Genomic DNA, 19,539 nt, shown 5'->3' on the forward strand with positions numbered 1-19,539 from the left:
TCGTTGGAGAAAGTTGCTGAATGACTAAACCTCAGATGTAGACAAGCTGATTTCATTTATATTGATTTGGTTTGGCGGGGGCGGGAACATGTGCAGAAGAATTCTGAGCTTTCTTTTAGAAACCAGCTGTAATGAGAGTTCTATATGTCTGGGTGGTTCAGGATTTCTGTCATTTTAGAAGCTGTAGATTAATAAAGGCACATCTGTTGAAGAATATAATGGTAAAGATAGTTTATGTCTAATTACTTTTTAACTACTGACCTGCAAAGTCTAATGTTCTTAATCTTATTAATAATTAATGCTGGATTTCACTGAAATATTCTACTGGCCAGCTAAATTACATGTAAAGAAAATGAGTATGTGAAGAATCCACTATAGTTTCAGTCCTCAAAGATTTGATACTATAAAAACTAAAAGTATGGGTAGGCTTTCAACTTAAACGCCTAAGTTAACATCTTTCTAGAAAAAAAATCCTTTGCTTTTTACAAATAGAAGTTAAAATGCCATAGTAACAAAAATAACCTCTGTAGTACATTACAATTACAGTTTTATAAGTCTCTCTAAGTTACAGTAGAGGAGGCATTTCCTGATCCCCTGTTTCTTTTTGTATATATCCTAATAAGGTTGTTGTCATTATTGTAAAATATTTACACATAAAAGCACATATCAAGCTTCCAAACACAACAGGCATTTGTTCTTTATACCCTGACAGACTTGATATAATACATAGTTTTAAATTCTCTAGCTACGGCTGCTGACCAAAGGGTAGGCAGTCCGAATCCACCAGGCACTCCTTGGAAACTCTATGGGGCAGTTCTACTCTGACCTATAGGGTTGCTATGAGTCGGAATCGACTCGAAGGCACTGGGTTTTACTGGGTTAGTTCAAATACAAAGCCTTGGTGGCTCAGTGGTTAAGAGCTTGGCTGTTAACCAAAAGGTCAGCAGTTCGAATCCACCAGCCACTCCCTGGAAACCCTGTAGTTTTACCCCATGCTACAGGGTTGCTATGAGTTAGAATCAACTCAATTGGATGGCAACAGGCTTAGTTATTTGATTTAGTTCAAATACATCTAAATTAATTATAAATATTTATTAATATATCATGTTACCTATGAACCAAAATTACAAATCTATCAACTTATTTTTAATGCACATGTTTCTTTTGTTATTTGGCAAATGGACAGTAAATGTCTATCAGGCTAAAATACTAAAGCCAAATAAACTATGTATATTCTGATTAATTTTTGTGTTTCTCTTGCTTAACTTTACAAATTCAGAATTAACCTAATGAAATATATTTAAGACATTAGCTATATTTCAATATATCATGTAAATTTATAATGAGTGTTTTCCATTAAAGATTTCAAAAACTCACCTCTTGGGTCTTGTCCTTGCTTCTGAAAATCAGGGCTTCTTTCACTGAGAATAATTGCCGATATCTCCTGTACTTATCTGCAAACACAGAACACATGGCAATGTGTGTTCAGTGGATCTAGAAATAGTTCCAAGTGGTTACACTTTTCATACTTCCATACACGCTGTTCATCATATATATATATATATATATATATATTTGATAAATGTGGAGGTGTATATGTATCTAAAGTGGATGCCTGGAATATGAAGACATTTAAAAATATTGTCAGTTTTTGGACGGAAACCCTGGTGGTTAGTAGTTAAGTGCTACGGCTGCTAACCAAAAGGTCAGTAGTTCAAATCCACCAGGCACTTTTTGGAAACTCTATGGGAGCAGTTCTACTCTGTCCTATAGGGTCGCTATGAATCAAGATTGACTTGACTACAAAGGGTTTGGCTTGATTTTGGTTTTGGTCAGTTTTTACAGTACAAAGATAGTATACAGATGAATGTTCTTACCTGTTGGGAAAATGTGTTCAGAGAACAACGAAGATGCTATGTTTGCATGAGTCTGCAAAAACTGGGCAAATTAATGGAAATTAACCTGGCCAAGCCTGTTATTTAGTGACACAAACAAAGAAAAAAGGAAAAGTTACTGATATTAGTTATTTGAATTTTTCTCCTTTTAATCAATTAAGATGAAGCAACCAAAAAGTATTTTACTTTGACTGAGGATTTAGGGTAACACTCATGTCCCTAGTCATTAATTCTGTACCTAACAGGGCAAATGCTGGGATTTATCTTCCGGGAAAAGTCAAAGACAGAGTTTTCTCACAGATAGGAGCAGAACTTTTCAGCAATTCAGTCATTCAAAAAGCATATCCAAAGACCATTTCTTTCCTCATTAAAGAATGCCCGTACATCTCTCCAACTTCACTTCAGAAAATCATGCACTTCCAGAAATTCCTACCAGCAATGAGAGATATGTATTAACAGAAAATATAACAAGAAAACATCTACAGATCCAGATGCCAATTAAAGAGAGCCTCCAGCCTGGATAGGAATTGGAGTTTTCAGAAATCTCTTGGGTCATTCTGTCAGGAAATAGTTCTTCCATTTATAAATGCAGACGTAGTGTGTGGCTTTTTACATCATCACTGTTTTAAATGAAAGACAATGCAAATTCATTATAAATTAGTTTGTTAGAATATTTGGAACAAATTCATATGAAATTTCCTCTCCTGGACAGTTTTCCTCCCCAGACAATCCCTAAAGGAAAAAAGCCTTGGGTCTTGCCAAGAAAAAGTAGCAGACAAGCAAGTAATGAGAAAAGTCTGTAATGTGAAGAGAAAATTCTAAAATAAGTTGAATAATAAATTATGAGGTTTATATTAGTAAATCTTTAGGTAATGCAGATAATGTTTATTTCAAAATGAAGGGAGAACAAGCCCCAGATTCTCTTGCCTAACCATATTCCTAGCAGAGAAAGGCCTTACTCTGACTGTTAAAGCGTGTATACACGATAAACTCTACGGCTCAGAGGCAGAGAGCATTGGAACTAGCTAAGTGACTGATATTTACCTTCCAATTCTTAAAAGGCAGATAGGCACAATTCTGCAGCTCTGGATAGGAATAAATGTTCATCTAGGTCAGCTGGAACCATACTGATCTATTTCTGAAACACAATCAACAATTGCTTTCATCAATAGTTGCAACATAAAGATTTAACTCCTAATCCAAGAGGATGTGTCTTAATTTAATCACTTTATTCTCAGTTGGACCAAGACTCAACTTGACTAGGACTTCAAACTGGTACTTTAACTTTGAGCCAGCTAAAATTTTACTTGCATGCATGGCTCCTTTACACAAAATTGATACATTTTATCAAATAACCCTGAAGCTTGCCATAACCTTGAAGTTTATAGTTGTGATGTCCAATTAATAAATACTTCATATTCAAAAGTTTTTAGTTGAGTTTTCTGTCATTTGCAACCAAAAGCAACCTAACTGAAACACCCTGATCTTAAATGTATATATGAATTTAGATTAATTTATGTGTATGAGTGTGTTTTTTGAGCCAGTGTCAATTGATTTAATTTTTACATTATAATCTGTCATTACTGTTTCAAAATTTAAATACAATTTCCATTATCATTCTTCTTTGAAATGAACTTTTAGAATCAGAGAAATGTTAGGCATAGTTATATGTGGAAAAAAAGAGAAAGAAGTGAAATATATGTTTATTTTTTTCCCAAGGATATACTTAGTATACTCACTATTTTGTGAGATAAAATTTAGACATGAGCACACTCTAAGCTAATTCACTACATTCTTCTGGCAGTCCATGGCATGTTGATTATCCTTTGCTAATACCACAATTAAGATGTATCAATTCTGTTTTTTGTCTTCTTTTTTTCTTAGTACAGCTTTTGCATTAGAAAGCCATAATCCTAGTGCTCAGATAACTTTGGAAATGTCTATTTTATGAACATATGCAGACAGACACATTGGCAGAAGCCTAATACTGCCACCTCGTGATGAACAACACTAGGAGGTGGAATTCAAAAGTTTCCTGATAGAGCTTCGAGACGCATGCTATTTGAAAGACAACTAGTAGAAGATCACTGGGATCTCATAAAGACGTGAGTAAATGACATCATGAGTGCCATTTATGTCATGGGTGATGTCAGAGGTTCATTTGCTAAGAGGCTGATCAACATAACAAAACTCCTTAAAAAAACGAGATAGTACATACAGATATATGGCAAGGAATGTGGCTCGGACAAGTCTATCATATTCCTAAGCATAATTTTCAAAACAAAATGGAAACTCTGGCAAGATTTCCACTTCTCTTGTTGAAAGATATGAATGCAATATTCTCTTCCTGCTAAAGAAAAACAAGATACTTTGTTTTCAAAAGAAAGTTCTCATATAGAAGGGTGTGATTCAATATAGAAATATGCTGAAATTCTCCCTCTGAATGGTACAAACTTAGTCAAAAAAGGCAAAGTTCATTCTCCCCGGTGCGCAGATGTATGAGCAGTATATTCAGCATGTAGGAAGCACTTGGTTCTCACAGTCAGAGCTATGCCTGGCTCTTTACACACTCATGGGTTGTGGTTAATGCACTCACCATTTGGTCAGGCAAACAATCTCTTGAGAAATGGACAGTCAAGAAATGAAGTGGTAGAGAATGCTGTTATGGAAGGCGTTATGGGTATTCTGAGGGAATATTAAAGTGGGTCATGTAGATGACAACAAAAAACCCAGGCATTGGCTCAAAAAACAATAGAATGCCTTTGGCATAACCCCCAGAAGTGGTCACTTGAATATTTAAAATGAATGACATACAATTATGCCCAGAATAACAACATATTCCCCTAAGCCAAGCAAAGTCACTAATGTGGTAGGAGACTATGCTGTATAGAAATAGCAGGAAAGCTCTTAAAATAGGGCCAAGGACCAATGCACAGTTGTAGAGAAATTGCAAAGAACAACTGGCTACAAATTCTGGTGGCTTAAAATGAATTTATCCTGAAATAATTTTTTTTTTCTGAAAGATTTTTAATTCCACTTTGGGCTTCACTTACTCTGTAATTCAAACCACAGCTGAAAACACTAGGAAACTATTCAAATAAAACATTCCATACCAATTAATTCTTCCAAATTACATCTCGTCGGACCAACTCAAAAATTTTCCCTTGCCCAGAACCAAAAACCAAACCCATTGCCGTAGAATTGATTCCAACTCATGATGATCCCATCTGTTACAAAGTAGAACTTCCACACAGGATTTTTTTTTGGGGGGGGGCTGTAATTTTTACTGAACCCGATCAACAGGACTTTCTTTCACAGTACTGCTGGGTGTGTTCAAATCACCAACCTTTAGGTTATTCATTGAGTACAAACCACTTGCACCACCCAAGGATGGAATACAGATATATGGGAGGTTGGTTATAGCTAAATCCGTGTTTGGTTAGATACAGATCCATACCTGGTTGAGTACAGACCCTTGTAAGGTCACATAAAAAACCATGTGTGGTTGAATACAGGCCATATGTGATCAGATACATGCTATTGTATGGTAAACTGTAGCATCATGTGTAAATGGATATAGACCTGTGTTTAGTCAAATAGTCATCTCAGTAGGCAGATACGAACCCGTGTGTGATCAGAAACAGATCCACATGTATTCACATACAAATGTGTGTGTGCAGTTTCAGTACACAGAATTAAAACCTTACATAATCATTGGAGGAATTGGAGGAGCTGGCTTTTGGATATTGGAGTGGACCCAGTTGAGATCAAGAATTGACAATCTAAGCTGTGATCCAGAGATTAGGAAGCTGGATTCAGAAGGAAAGGCCAATGAAACTACTTCTCAAAGTTCTTTCCTGCTTGGAGGTTAAAAAGATAATTTACTTCAAAAGTTTTAAAGCTTTGCTTTTCACATTTATGTCTTTAATCTATATAGAGCTTGAATTTTAAGGTAGTGTTTGAGGTGGTAATATAGCTAACTAGATTTTTCCAGCACCATATATTGAACAACCATTCCACTTCCTACTACCCTGCAATGCCATCACTATTACATATAAAATATCTATGGATCCATTGTTCTGTTTCTTGACTTTCTATTTCCATCAATTGGTCTGTCTATCTATGAGCCAACACTATAGTGTTTAAATTACTGTATTGTTTCAGGTACTATAGCTGTGTAACAAATTGCTCCAAAATTTAGTGGCTGAAAACAACAATCACTTTATTATCTCAGATGGTTTCTCCAGGTCATGAATCTGTAAGCAGCTTAGCTGGGTACTTCTGGTTCATGGTTTCTCATGAGGTTAAGTGATTGAGGACGAGGTCATCTAACAGGTTTCTTTATCATATATCTGGTACCTGGTCTTGAAAGTCTTGAAAAGTGATGGCTGGAATAACTGGCACTGTTTGGGCATCTCCCTCTATTTCTATGTTGTTTGTCCATATAGTCTCTCAAGCATGGAGACTTTTACATGGTGAATCAGAGCTCTAAAAGTATGTGTACCAAGAGAGTGAGCAAGGTAGAAGTGCATTGTCTTTTTTTTTAACCTAACCTTGGAAGTCACATAGAATCACTTCTGTCATATCCTATTAGTCCCCAGAGTCACAAATTCCCTTCCATGTTCAAATAGAAAGGGCATAGATGCCACCATTTGAGAAGGAAGTGGCAATGTTCTGGAAAAACATATATAACAGGATATAATGTGGTAGAAATACAATATGCCACAATATGTCCTTTGGCCTCAACAATGCACACCCCCTCCACAAGAAAAATATACTCACTGTCCCCTTTCACAAGGTTCCTCTCTCAACCCTCATCCAATGACAGTATTGAGTTCTGACTTAAGGGTCAGTATCTTATCTTCTAAATCATGTCCAAGTGTGGATGAGACTCTGAGGTGTAGTTCCATTCAGTCTGAAGACCTATGAACTAGAGATACCTTATCTGCTTCCTCATCCCCACTGCCCCCCACCTCCTGCACACTCTGACAGTTATGGGATAACTTCTAAACACACTTACATTCAAAAAGGGGAAATATGAGAGATTAACAGAAATGATGTTCCATAGAAATTTTGACAACCTATTTAAAAATATGCATGTTATTTCCAGGTCCTTGGTTATCTGTCCCGTACTTCTGGTAGTGATTTTTCCATGCATCTTTTCCCAAAATACCTTTGGGATTTTGATTCTACTTTCTGAATTATCCATTCTTTTCCATAATATATACTTTGTGTTTGTAGGTTACCAAAGATATTTGAAGGATGTGGGGGTGATTCTTATCACATTCAAATTTAATTTACTTGCTTGTCTTGGAAAAAGATGGAAAGACAGATTTAATATGTGTGGAAAATAGAAGGTTAAAAATTCCATATCATTGATCTTTACATTTTGTGATTTGTCTTTATATGATAAATTCTTTAGAACAAATTCAAAGTCTATTTTTGCTTATGATCTTTCAACATCTTCATTTCCCAAAAGGCTGGTATCGTTTGGAAACCAATGTGGGTAACTGTCTTATTATCTAGTGCCGCTATAACAGAAATACCACAAGTGGACGGCTTTAACAAACGGAAGTTTATTCTCTCGCAGTCTATGAGGCTAGAAGTCCAAATTCGGGGCATTGGTGCCAGGGGAAGGATTTTTCTCTCTGTCTGCTCAGTCAGAAGGTCCTTATTATCAAACTTCCTCTGGACTAGGGGCTTCTCAGTGCAGGAATCTCGGGTGCAAGGGACATACTCTTCTCCTAGCACTACATTCTTGGTGGTATGAGGTCCCTCTGTCTCTCTGTTCGTTTCTCTCTTTTATATCTCAAAAGCGATTGGCTTAAAACACACTTAATCTTGTAGATTGAGTCCTGTCTCATTAACGTAATTGCCTCTAATCCCAACTCATTCACATTATAGAGATAGAATTTACAACACATAGGAAAATCATGTCAGGTGACAAAATGGCGAGCAATTGCACAATACTGGAAATCATGGCTTAGCCAAGTTGACACATATTTTGGGGGCACACGATTCAATCCATTACAGTTATTGAAGCAATTATATAGATCAATTAGACAAAGCAATACCTTTTGTTTGAATTACTCTGTAACAAGTGAGAATATCAGCTATTCCATGTAGGGAAACGATGAACAGGTTGAGACTCAGGAAATCTGAATACTTATTCTTAGTCTACCACAGTCTGAATGTGCAATTTTGTAAATGTCTGTTTCTTCTCTCAGTCTCAGTTTCCTCATTTGCAAAATGAAAAGAATCTATCTACCTACTTACCTACCGACCGATCGACAGACCAGGCTACTGACCAACCAATCCATTCATCCATCTATCCATCCATCCATACATCCATGCATCCATCTATTCATCCATTTATTCTACCTATCTGTCATCTATCATCTATCTCCTTATTTATATATAATCACATTCTGGCCTGTATGTACTTAAATTCTCAGAAAATTCTCGTTATAATGTCATATGAATAGGATTTTACTCTGCTCAGTAGGAAATAGGGTCCAACTCTTTTCAGAGACTTCTGATTTTGGAGAACTCTTAAGTTAGAAAGAACACATAATGGAACTGAAACAGAATAAGCTGGCTTTTAGTTCTACTGCTCAGTAGTTACACCACACTGTGCAAGTGAAATGAAGCATTCTGAGCCTCGGCTTTCCCATCTGTGAATCAGGAATAATACACACATGGGGTTATATGAGTTTAAATGTGAAAGTGGATTTTAAATACTAAGCGCTCCATATATTATCCAAAAAATCAAAACCAAACCTGTTGCCATCGTACTGATTTCACCTCATGGTTACCCCATGTGTTACAGAGTAGGACTGCTTCATAGGGGTTTCTTGGCTGTAATCTTTACAGAAGCAGGTCATCAGGCCTATCTTCCGTAGAGCTGTTGGGTGGGTTCAAATCACCAACCTTTAGGTTAGTAGTCAAATGATAATTGTTTGTGTCACTCAGGGGCCTACTTACTTTTAATGATGAATTTAGGGTGGGTTAGAAATACTATTTGGACAGGGGTAGTAATACGTTACTAACTGACTTAAACAAATACGTATATATCCATTGCCTTCGAGTTTATTTCGACTCATAGTGACTCTATAGGGCAGAGTAGAACTGCTCCGTAGGGTTTCCAAAGAGTGGCTAGTGGATTTGATCTCCCAAACTTGTGGTTAACAGTTGTAGCTCTTAACCACTGTGCCACCAGAGCCCCAAAGAAGTATGTAAGTAGTTCTAAATTCTTGTTCTAAATTCTCCTGAGAAGGAAGATGGAAAATTCTCAGGGGACTTAGAGAGATAGGCATAGTTTAAATTCCTAAGTGTTTTTTTTTTAATCCATTTTTATGCCTCCACAAGTTAGGATGAGAGCCTTCTTAAGGCCTTTGTTGATAAACAAATAATAAAGAAGGATCATATTAACTACTTAGGTAAGTTCTTACATGGGAGATAACATGGGGTCAAGGTCAAGAGCAGGATTTGAGGCCAGAGAGAGCTGAATTAGATCTTCTGACCTACTCTTCACTAACCATATGTTCTGGGGTAAAAGGCTAACTCTATGTCTCAATTTTCCATATGTAAAATAGAAAGAATAACCTTCCTACTATATATAGTGCTTTAAAAAAAATTAAAAGAGGTAATTTATGTGAAGTGCTTTGCACAGTGCCTACCGTATAAGAATATAAGAAGCAATCATTTAATATTAGTTTTTGATCAATGCATGTAATAATAATGCCTAACCTTTGTACAGAACTTTATAATTTATGAAAAGTTTTTGTATGTCCTGTGGGGAAAGTAGGCCTAATTTCTTCAGTCCTTAATTTCCTCAGAACTCACTCTGAGATCTGAAAAATGGAGGTAAAGATAAGAAGGAGGTATGAGAAAGGGATGGAGACCAGTGGACAGCAGAGATCTTTTTGGGGTTGGGGAATGATTAGCAATAAGGAAAAAAAAAAAGTGGGATTGAAGGGGAGGGCATCAGTGAGTGACAACCTTGTAAGAATATATATTGATGTCAGAAAATTAGATTTCACCTTCATACTAAAACACTAATTGTGTGACAGATTCTGCCTCTATCTACTCAAAGCCAAAATTAACCATTAATTCTGGTGATAGTGGTGGTGCTTGTGGTGGTGGTGGCGGCGGTGGTGTGTGCGTGCGTGTGTGTGTGTGTGTGTGTCTGTGTGAAATACCTTACAATCACTTTGATAAAGAAGAAAAAAAATAAAAGGCTCATGCTAGGTTCTTAAAAAACTTGCAGATAAATGAGAGTAAAATGTGTCCTCATCTTTTTTTATAAGTAGTTGCTTTTGGGTGGCACACATACAGCCTCATAGAAAGAACAATATAATTTTTTTTAATTAATTTTTATTAAGCTTCAAGTGAACATTTACAAATCCAATCAGTCTGTCACATGTAAGTTTACATACATCTTACTCCCTTCTCCCACTTGCTCTCCCCCCATTGAGTCAGCCCTTTCAGTCTCTCGTTTCGTGCCAATTTTGCCGTCTTCCCTCTCTCTCTATCCTCCCATCCCCCCTCCAGTCAAGAGTTTCCAACACACTCTCCAGTGTCCACCTGATTTAATTAGCTCACTCTTCATCAGCATCTCTCTCCCCCCCACTGACCAGTCCTTTTCATGCCTGATGAGTTGTCTTCAGGGATGGTTCCTGTCCTGTGCCATCAGAAGGTCTGGGGAGCATTGCCTCCGGGATTCCTCTAGTCGCAGTCAGACCATTAAGTATGGTCTTTTTATGAGAATTTGGGGTCTGTATCGAATTGGTCTCCTGCTCCCTCAGGAGTTGTCTGTTGTGCTCCCTGACAGGGCAGACATCGATTGTGGCCGGGCACCAACTAGTTCTTCTGGTCTCAGGATAATGTAGGTCTCTGGTTCATGTGGCCCTTTCTGTCTCTTCGGTTCTTAGTTGTCATGTGACCTTGGTGTTCTTCCTTTGCCTTTGCTCCAGGTGGGTTGAGACGAATTGATGTATCTTAGATGGCCGCTTGTTGGCATTTAGGACCCCAGACGCCACATTTCAAAGTGGGATGCAGAATGTTTTCATAATAGAATTATTTTGCCCATTGACTTAGAAGTCCCCTCAAACCATGTTCCCCAGACCCCAGCCCCTGCTCCGCTGACCTTTGAAGCATTCATTTTATCCCGGAAACCTCTTTGCTTTTAGTCCAGTCCAATTGAGCTGACCTTCCATGTATTGAGTGTTGTCTTTCCCTTCACCCAAAGCAGTTCTTATCTACTGAATGATCAATAAAAAACCCTCTCTCTCCCTCCCTCCCCCGTTTGTAACCACAAAAGTATGTGTTCTTCTCCGTTTTTTCTATTTCTCAAGATCTTATAATAGTGGTCTTATACAATATTTGTCCTTTTGCCTCTGACTCATTTCGCTCAGCATAATGCCTTCCAGATTCCTCCATATTATGAAATGTTTCAGAGATTCGTCACTGTTCTTTATCGATGCGTAGTATTCCATTGTGTGAATATACCACAATTTATTTACCCATTCATCCGTTGACGGACATCTTGGTTGCTTCCAGCTTTTTGCTATTGTAAACAGAGCTGCAATAAACATGGGTGTGCATATATCTGTTTGTGTGAAGGCTCTTGTTTCTCTAGGATATATTCCGAGGAGTGGGATTTCTGGGTTGTATGGTAGTTCTATTTCTAACTGTTTAATATAACGCCAGATAGATTTCCAAAGTGGTTGTACCATTTTACATTCCCACCAGCAGTGTACGAGAGTTCCAATCTCTCCACAGCCTCTCCAACATTTATTATTTTGTGTTTTTTGGATTAATGCCAGTCTAGTTGGTGTGAGATGGAATCTCATCGTAGTTTTAATTTGCATTTCTCTAATGGCTAATGATCGGGAGCATTTTCTCATGTATCTGTTGGCTGCCTGAATATCTTCTTTAGTGAAATGTGTGTTCATATCCTTTGCCCACTTCTTGATTGGGTTGTTTGTCTTTTTGTGGTTGAGTTTTGACAGAATCATGTAGATTTTAGAGATCAGGTGCTGGTCTGAGATGTCATAGCTGAATATTCTTTCCCAGTCTGTAGGTGGTCTTTTTACTCTTTTGGTGAAGTCTTTAGATGAGCTAGGAACAATATAATTTTAATAGTCACAGTCATATGTTATAAAATTTCACAGGCAGTAAACATACTCTACTCTTAAAAATTTCAGTAAGAATAAAAGTAGTTGATATTGATTGTGCCTCTACTTTGGGCCAATTGCAGAGCTAGTAGTCTTGACACTCTCACAGCCACCCTTCAAGCTAGTTGTCCTCATTTGACAGAAAATAGTTGAGAGGTTCAGAGGTTAAACACATTTTACAGAATTACCTTTGCTAACTCTTTATTTCAGTGTAAGACTAGGGTTACAACTTACTGACTAACATCCAAAAACTTCCTTACCCTCTATCTTAGTTATTTCATCTTCTAAATAAAGATAATAACAATGTATGACTCAATGTTGATACAAGGATTAAATGTGCCTGGCAGTTCAAAGGTACCCAAGTAAACGTTAGCCACGTTAATCATGGCATCTGTACATGAAGTAATCTCAATAAAGGTCAACAATGTCCTTCATGGGGTGAAGTCCAAAACTTTGGAATAATTTTTACCCTTCTTTCTTTCTGACACCCCACATCAAGTCCATCAGCGGGTAGTATTGAAGCTACTATCATCATACATCTACCTCCACTACGCCCATCCTGGTGCAAATCACCATCAAGTTTCTGCTGAATTATTATGATAGCCTCTTAACTAATCATCTCCCTGCTTCTACTATTGCCCCTCTATAGTTTATTCCCCACACAATAGCCAGAACAATCATTTCTAAGATTTAGTCAGACCATGCCATTTTGCTGTGCAAAACCTTTCAATGGCTTTGTTTTTCACTTAGAATAAATTAATACCCCTTAAAATGATCTACAAAGCCCTATCAGACCTGCTACTTATCAGTCCTTGTTCATTACTCTCCAGCCACACTGATCTCCTTTAGACAATGATGCCAACCACATTCCCTCCTCAGAGTGTTTTCACTTACTGATTTTTTTTTTGGTCTGGAATGTTCTTTCCTTAGATGTCTTCTTACATCCTTCTTCACTTCTTGTTAGTCTAGTTTACATGTTCCCTTTTCAAAGAAGCCTCTTCTGACTACCTTATAGAAAACAGCACCCCACCCCCAGATTCCAAATATCCATTACCCTGCTTAGTATTCCCCATAGCAGATGTTACAATCTGAAATGCTATCTACTTTCTTTTTTATTAGCTTATTTTCTGTCTCCCCCTACTAGAATGTATGCTACGTGAGTGTAGAGACTTTATCTGTTTGTTCACTGCTATCTCTCAACTTTCTAGAGTGTTGGGCACATAATAGATGATTAATAAATATTTGGTAAATGGCTTATTAAATGGACCGCAAAACTATATTTGATTAGGTAATCCTTCTCCCCCACCTCTCCCCAGACGCCACAGGTTTTATTTTGATTAATAAGGATATTCATTATCTTAGTCATCTGGTGCTACCATAACAGAAATACCACAAGTGGATGGCTTCAACAAAGAGAAATTTATTCTCTCACAGTCTAGTAGGTTACAAATCCAAATTCAGGGTGTCAGCTCCAGGGGCCAGTTTTCTCTCTCTGTTGGCTCTGGAGGAAGATTTCTTGTCATCAATCTTCCCCTGGTTGAGCAGCTTCTCAAGCACAGGGACCAGGTCCAAAGGATACGCACTCTGCTCCAGTTGCAGTTTTCTTGGTGGTATGAGGTCCCCAACTCTCTGCTTGCTTCCCTTTCCTTTTTATCTCTTGAGAGTTAAAAGCTGGTGCAGAACGCATGCCAGGGAAACTCCCTTTACTTTGGATCGGGAATGTGACCTGGGTAAGGCTGTTACAATCGCACCCTAATCCTCTTTAACATAAAATTACAATCACAAAATGGAAGACAACCACACAAAACTGGAAATCATGGCCCAGCCCAAAAGGGCCACATTTTTGGAGGGACATAATTAAATCCATGACATTCATTTTCTCTAATTTTGTTTGGGAACAGAGTTGGAGGGGCTGATAAAATATTCTTTAATATCATATATTGTTTATATTTGATTTCAAAGTCTCAAAAAGAGATTTTATAAATGAATTAAAACAACTCCCCCAAATAAAATAATACAGAAAAACCCATGATGCAATAACACACAGAGAAAGAGAATCAGGATTTTTGAGAGTTTTTCAGCTTTCTCTCTAAGTAATTCTAATACAAGAAGACAACAGACTTTTCCAAAAAATATAAAATCATGGCTCTCATACAAATATAAAATGAATACATGACAAAGTTTTTATTTAACACATTAATTAAGGAGGGAACCAGGAGTATGTTATGATCTATTTAAAGGAGAATCCAGTGTAGCACATTTGTTCAATCAGGGATGTGTCATGAATTTACAAATAGATGCAAAACTGACTTTATCCACAATAACTGAGGGAAATCAATTGAACCCTCTTCAGACAATATTTTCAATTTTATGGACAAGAATTATTTGCATTATCAGTTTTCTATAACTGGAAGAGTTGTAAAATAGCTCAAAGACAGTGAAAGGCATAATCCTCACAGAATCATGTAATCCCAAGGGGAGTGCTATAGGCAACACATAGCTTTTCATTGAAGATAGCCAGTAATCTTTTTATATTTCAAAGTCTTTCACAATTTTTTTCTCATGGAAGTTAAATTTATTTAGCAGCTATACATCAAAAGAAGTAGAGATAATTTTTAAATAACCTAAATTTTTTTCAATTATTTCTATTATTTACCAAGAAAAAATACAAACTTTCCATATCCATTGGAGTCCTAACAGGAAACAGCATGCTCAAAAAGGCAGATTAAAAAAAGTTTAATGAAGATTTTTTATCAAGGTATGAAGGAAATTAATTAAGGGTGATGATAAAGCTTGCCAGGGCTAGCTACCAGTAGGAAATCATTACCACCAGGAGGCCTGAGGGAATAAGGGGAAGAAATTACTACAAAAGGGAATATAACAGTAGGAGATATCCACCCAACAAGAGCTGTAACCCTAGTTAAAGGTACCCTGTTACTGATAAACCACGGGAGTGACCCAGGAGAATAAACCCTGACATTCTTTTCTTCCCACCCTGTCCTCCTAACATTTATCTAGCACTTTCTGTTGGTCAGAGAAGAAGGAGGCCTCGTTGAGGAACACCATGGAAGCCCACCATGGAGGAGAAGAGTGAGAATAGATCTGAAGGGCTGAGAGGAGTATATCTAGCTCACTTTCCAACACTTTATTTAATTGTTTTTCTAGGTAAGATGGTGAACACTCCTATTTTGGAAAAAGAAAACACAGGAGAAATAAGTAAACTGTCTTCCAACTTGCTTGCACTCTTAATATTTATTGACTACCACTCTGAGTCAAACATTAAAGTAGATCTGGGGATAAAGAGGTGAAGAAGGCAGATACAGCTTTGCTTCTCTGTGGCTTATTTAAAGGGCTCTTGAAAGGAAGAGCCAGGTGGTTTGGTCTTAATCTGTGTATCAACAGTGTGTGAAACCAGAATCAGTAGTTGGTTAGCAGCCATACCTCTTAACTACTGCTCCACCAGGGCTTCTTGTATACAGATATGTATATATATATATATATATATATATTTACACAAACACACACTTGTGTGTATATATGTGTGTGTGTCATTTTAATTGTGTGTTGTGTGATTGATTCTGACACACAGCAACCATAATTTACACAGTAGAACTGCCCCATAGGGTATTCTAGGCTGAAATCTTTATGGGAGCAGATGGTCAGGTCTTTTCTCCCACAGAAATACTGGTAGGTTTGAAGTGCCAACATTTTGTTTAGCAACTGAGTGCTTAGCCATTGTACCACCAGGGATTCACACACACACACATATATGAGTTCTCTAACATTTCTTGCTGGCTGAGAAGGAATTTATAATGTGATGAGGTCCCTATGCCTCGATGTCCTCCAGCAAATGCCCAGTGACCACTTGTCACAAGATGTTGTAGATGGGATTCCAGTATCAATAGAAGCTGGATTAGACAGCCTCAATGGTTCTAATCTTTTTGTAAAATAGAAAAAGCATGTTTTTTCTCTTCCTGTATGCCATGAAGGAAAAGAGTTTATTTATTAAAATGCTTTGGTCTTATTTGAAAACACAAAATATGAAATGCTTATCACCCTGCTTTAAAAATGTTGTCTTTACAGGATAATCCCAATATCTGTGTTCATCATCAGCACTGAAACGGAAGAAAACAGGATGAATGTGACTGACTTAATTCTAATAGGACTTACACAGAATCCTCAGATGCAGAGAATTCTAGTTGTTGTTTTGCTTATCACCTACATTGTCACTGTCTCAGGAAACCTGCTCATTGTGGTCACCATAATCTGCAGTCAGGCATTGAAATCCCCAATGAATTTCTTCCTGGCCTTCTTATCTTTGATAGATGCCTGCTACTCCTCTTCCATACTTCCTAAAATGCTAGCTGACTTGCTCTCTGAGACAAAAACCATCTCCTTCAGTGGCTGCATGACACAGATCTTTATTGAACATTTCTTAGGTGGTTCTGAGGTTGCCCTCCTTGTGGTCATGGCCTATGACCGTTACGTGGCCATCTGTAGTCCTCTGCACTATGTGACCATCATGAACCACCATGTATGCTGCCTTTTGGTGGGGGTGTCTTGGACAGTGGGTTTTGTCCACTCTATTGGACAGATTCTTGTCACTTTCTGGCTCCCATTCTGTGGCCCCAACATTATGGATCACTTCACGTGTGACGTCTTCCCCCTGATACAACTTGCCTGCACAGACAATTTCCTTTTTGGTCTCCTGATTGCTGCCAATGGTGGGGTAATGTCTGTGATTACCTTTGTAATGTTGTTGGTATCCTATGTCTTCATCCTGCATTCGTTGAGGATTCACAGCTCTGCAGGAAGGAAAAAGGCCCTCTCTACCTGTACCTCCCACATCACTGTTGTTGTCTTGTTCTTTGTGCCCTGTATTTTTATGTATATGCGACCAGTAGCCACCTTCTCCATGGATAAAGGCATAACTGTATTCTATACCCTTGTCACTCCCATGTTAAATCTCATTATCTACACAGTAAGGAATGCAGAAGTAAAAAATGCCATCAAAATGTTACTGAAAAGAAATGTAATTTCAGATAATAAATGACCCAATATGAAGATTTTATTTCTATCATAATCTTTACATTTTTATGTTAATATATATGTGGGTTTGTGTGTATGTGCGTATATATATATATATATATATATATGCATATATATATGTATATATAAACCTCTTTCCCACCTGTATCACTTAACTGCCATAGAACCTTTGCACAAGAATGGCATGGAGGTTGTGTCTGACCTCCTCTAACTTCACAAGGGGAAAGGAGAATCAAAGCCAACAGCCCAAGCCTGATTCCTTGCGGAAGTCAGATATGACTCCTTTCTCTGCCATCTTTACTAATTTTGATACCAACTGTCCCTGCATGACACTCTCTACTTCTCTGCTGGGTTCGGTAATCCATTGCAATGGCCACACAGAACTCACAGACAATACTCACGATTATGGTGTTTATTAGGGAAGTAACAGTTACAATTCAGGCCCAAGAACATTCAAGATACAGCTCTTCCATCAGGGCAGCCTCTTCCCAGCTGTGTTCACAGGCACACCTCTCCCTGGTCCTAGGCGTCTACCCAAAGGCACTCAACTTTCTTCATGGGCCAGGAAGCCCACCAAGCCTTCACCTGTCAGTTCTTTCTTCCCACCACTTCTCACCATCTTCAGGGTTATAGCTCGTTGTCTCTGTTGGTCTCTTTCTTCTAGGAGCTTCTTAGCACAGGAACCCCAGGTCCAAAGGATGTGCTGGCTTCTGGCTGTTAATCTTTGGTGGCAGTGGGATCTCTTCTTTACCCCATTTGATGTGGCTCATTTCAAGCCCAGCTGGGGAGCAAAACTGACCAATCCCTTTGGTGGACCACCATTATCCTACCACGGAGTGCTGCTGGGGGTTACAAGACCGCGGCTAGAGAGGCCACACAAAAGTGATCCTTCACATCGCAGTTTGCAACAATTATTCTGATTTACAGGTGATAAAAATTAAGTTAAAAAGGGCTAAATAATCAGCCCAAGGTCAGAGGCAGAGCTATTTGAATCTGCATTTGTTCTAATTACAAATCCCATATTCTTTCAACCATTTCAAATTGTATCAGGATCAAAGGCAGCCTTTATTTTATATCGAAGCCTTTCTTGCTTTGTTACAAATTGCAAATTCTCTTCTCTAATTGCAGAGTTGTATAACTGACTTGCACATGGAAGCTGTTGTTACTTCAGAACCCATAGTGGCTACTGGTATCTAGGACAGTGCAGAATACAGTTTAGAAAGAAAATACTTGCTAATACTCTCTCAGCACACTGACAATATACCAATGTTTAAAATTATGTGGGTTTCTTGTTCTGACAAGTAAAAGCTGTCAGTAATAAAAATTCATTGTATTTAAACCTAAGTGAAATTTTAAAGTGTCCTTTGGTGGTCACAATGACCCTATAACATTGAAATTTAGTTAATGTTATTATTTTACTGGAAAAAAAGTAGGTGGGTCATAAAATTTAAATAATTAGATCATAGAACAAATAAATCAGCCTTGAGCTCAAATATTCTCACTTCACATCCTGTGACTTTTTCATTATACATATAATTCTTTTGTGCTAGTACTTAGTTATACTTAGTTATGGTCTGTTTTTTTTTAAATATATATTTTTTAATTTTATGTCATACTTGTTGCCATCAAGTTGATTCTGACACACAGCAACCCTATAGTACCCTATAGTCCAAAGAGAGACTGATATATTTGAACTACTTACCTTTTGTTTAGCAGCCAAACTCTTAACCACTACTCCACCAGGGCTCCATGTGTCATAGGAAGTGACATTTTGTTAGGTTTAAAATCATTTAAACAAAGAAAAAAACAAAAAACCCATTGCCATTGAGTTGATTCTGAGTCACAGAGATCCTATAGGACAGAGTAGAAGAGCCCCATAGGGTTTCCAAGGAGCAGCTGGTGGATTCAAACTGCTGACATTTGGTTAACAGACTTAGCTCTTAATCACTGGGTCACCATGGCTCCTTAGTGGTAATTACGTGCTGTTCTTTTTTTCCCCCCAAACACTGTGTAACATATCAATTTAACTATTAAAAATTCACTATGTTGTTACTTGAATCTAACATTATTAAGTATATATCTGAGACTTCTCTTTGCAAACTGCTTCCAGAGATGGCTTAAGCATAAGGCGTACAAGAAAAGAGAAATCATTACTCCTCAGTTGGTCAAGGGAAGATTTCTCAGCTAAAGAACTTACTTAACTCATAAGACTTTGTTGCAAATAAGTTTTGGTTCTTTTAAAAAACAAAGTTTGCAACCACGAGATGAATGTATGCCATAGATGTCTTTATAGGACACTTTGACATAGTGTTCTAGCCTCCCACCTCATGGGTATCATACATTTTATTCGAGAAGTCAGAGGATTCTAAGATGCAACAATAATTAGCAAGATATTATGACTGTGAAACACAGTGGAG

The 19,539-nt window shown here is 37.7% G+C and overlaps 1 protein-coding gene across 1 annotated transcript; it reads left to right on the forward strand.

The window, feature by feature from the left end:
* Positions 1-15,597: 15,597 nt before the first annotated feature.
* On the forward strand, positions 15,598-17,163 carry LOC135229437 (olfactory receptor 4C3D-like). The gene has a single exon (XM_064279016.1). It carries the CDS (start codon positions 16,209-16,211, stop codon positions 17,124-17,126), a length of 918 nt encoding a protein of 305 aa, XP_064135086.1. The 5' UTR covers positions 15,598-16,208; the 3' UTR covers positions 17,127-17,163.
* Positions 17,164-19,539: the final 2,376 nt, after the last annotated feature.

This window comes from Loxodonta africana, unplaced genomic scaffold (genome assembly GCF_030014295.1).
Source record: "Loxodonta africana isolate mLoxAfr1 unplaced genomic scaffold, mLoxAfr1.hap2 scaffold_29, whole genome shotgun sequence".
Classification (NCBI taxonomy): domain Eukaryota; kingdom Metazoa; phylum Chordata; class Mammalia; order Proboscidea; family Elephantidae; genus Loxodonta; species Loxodonta africana.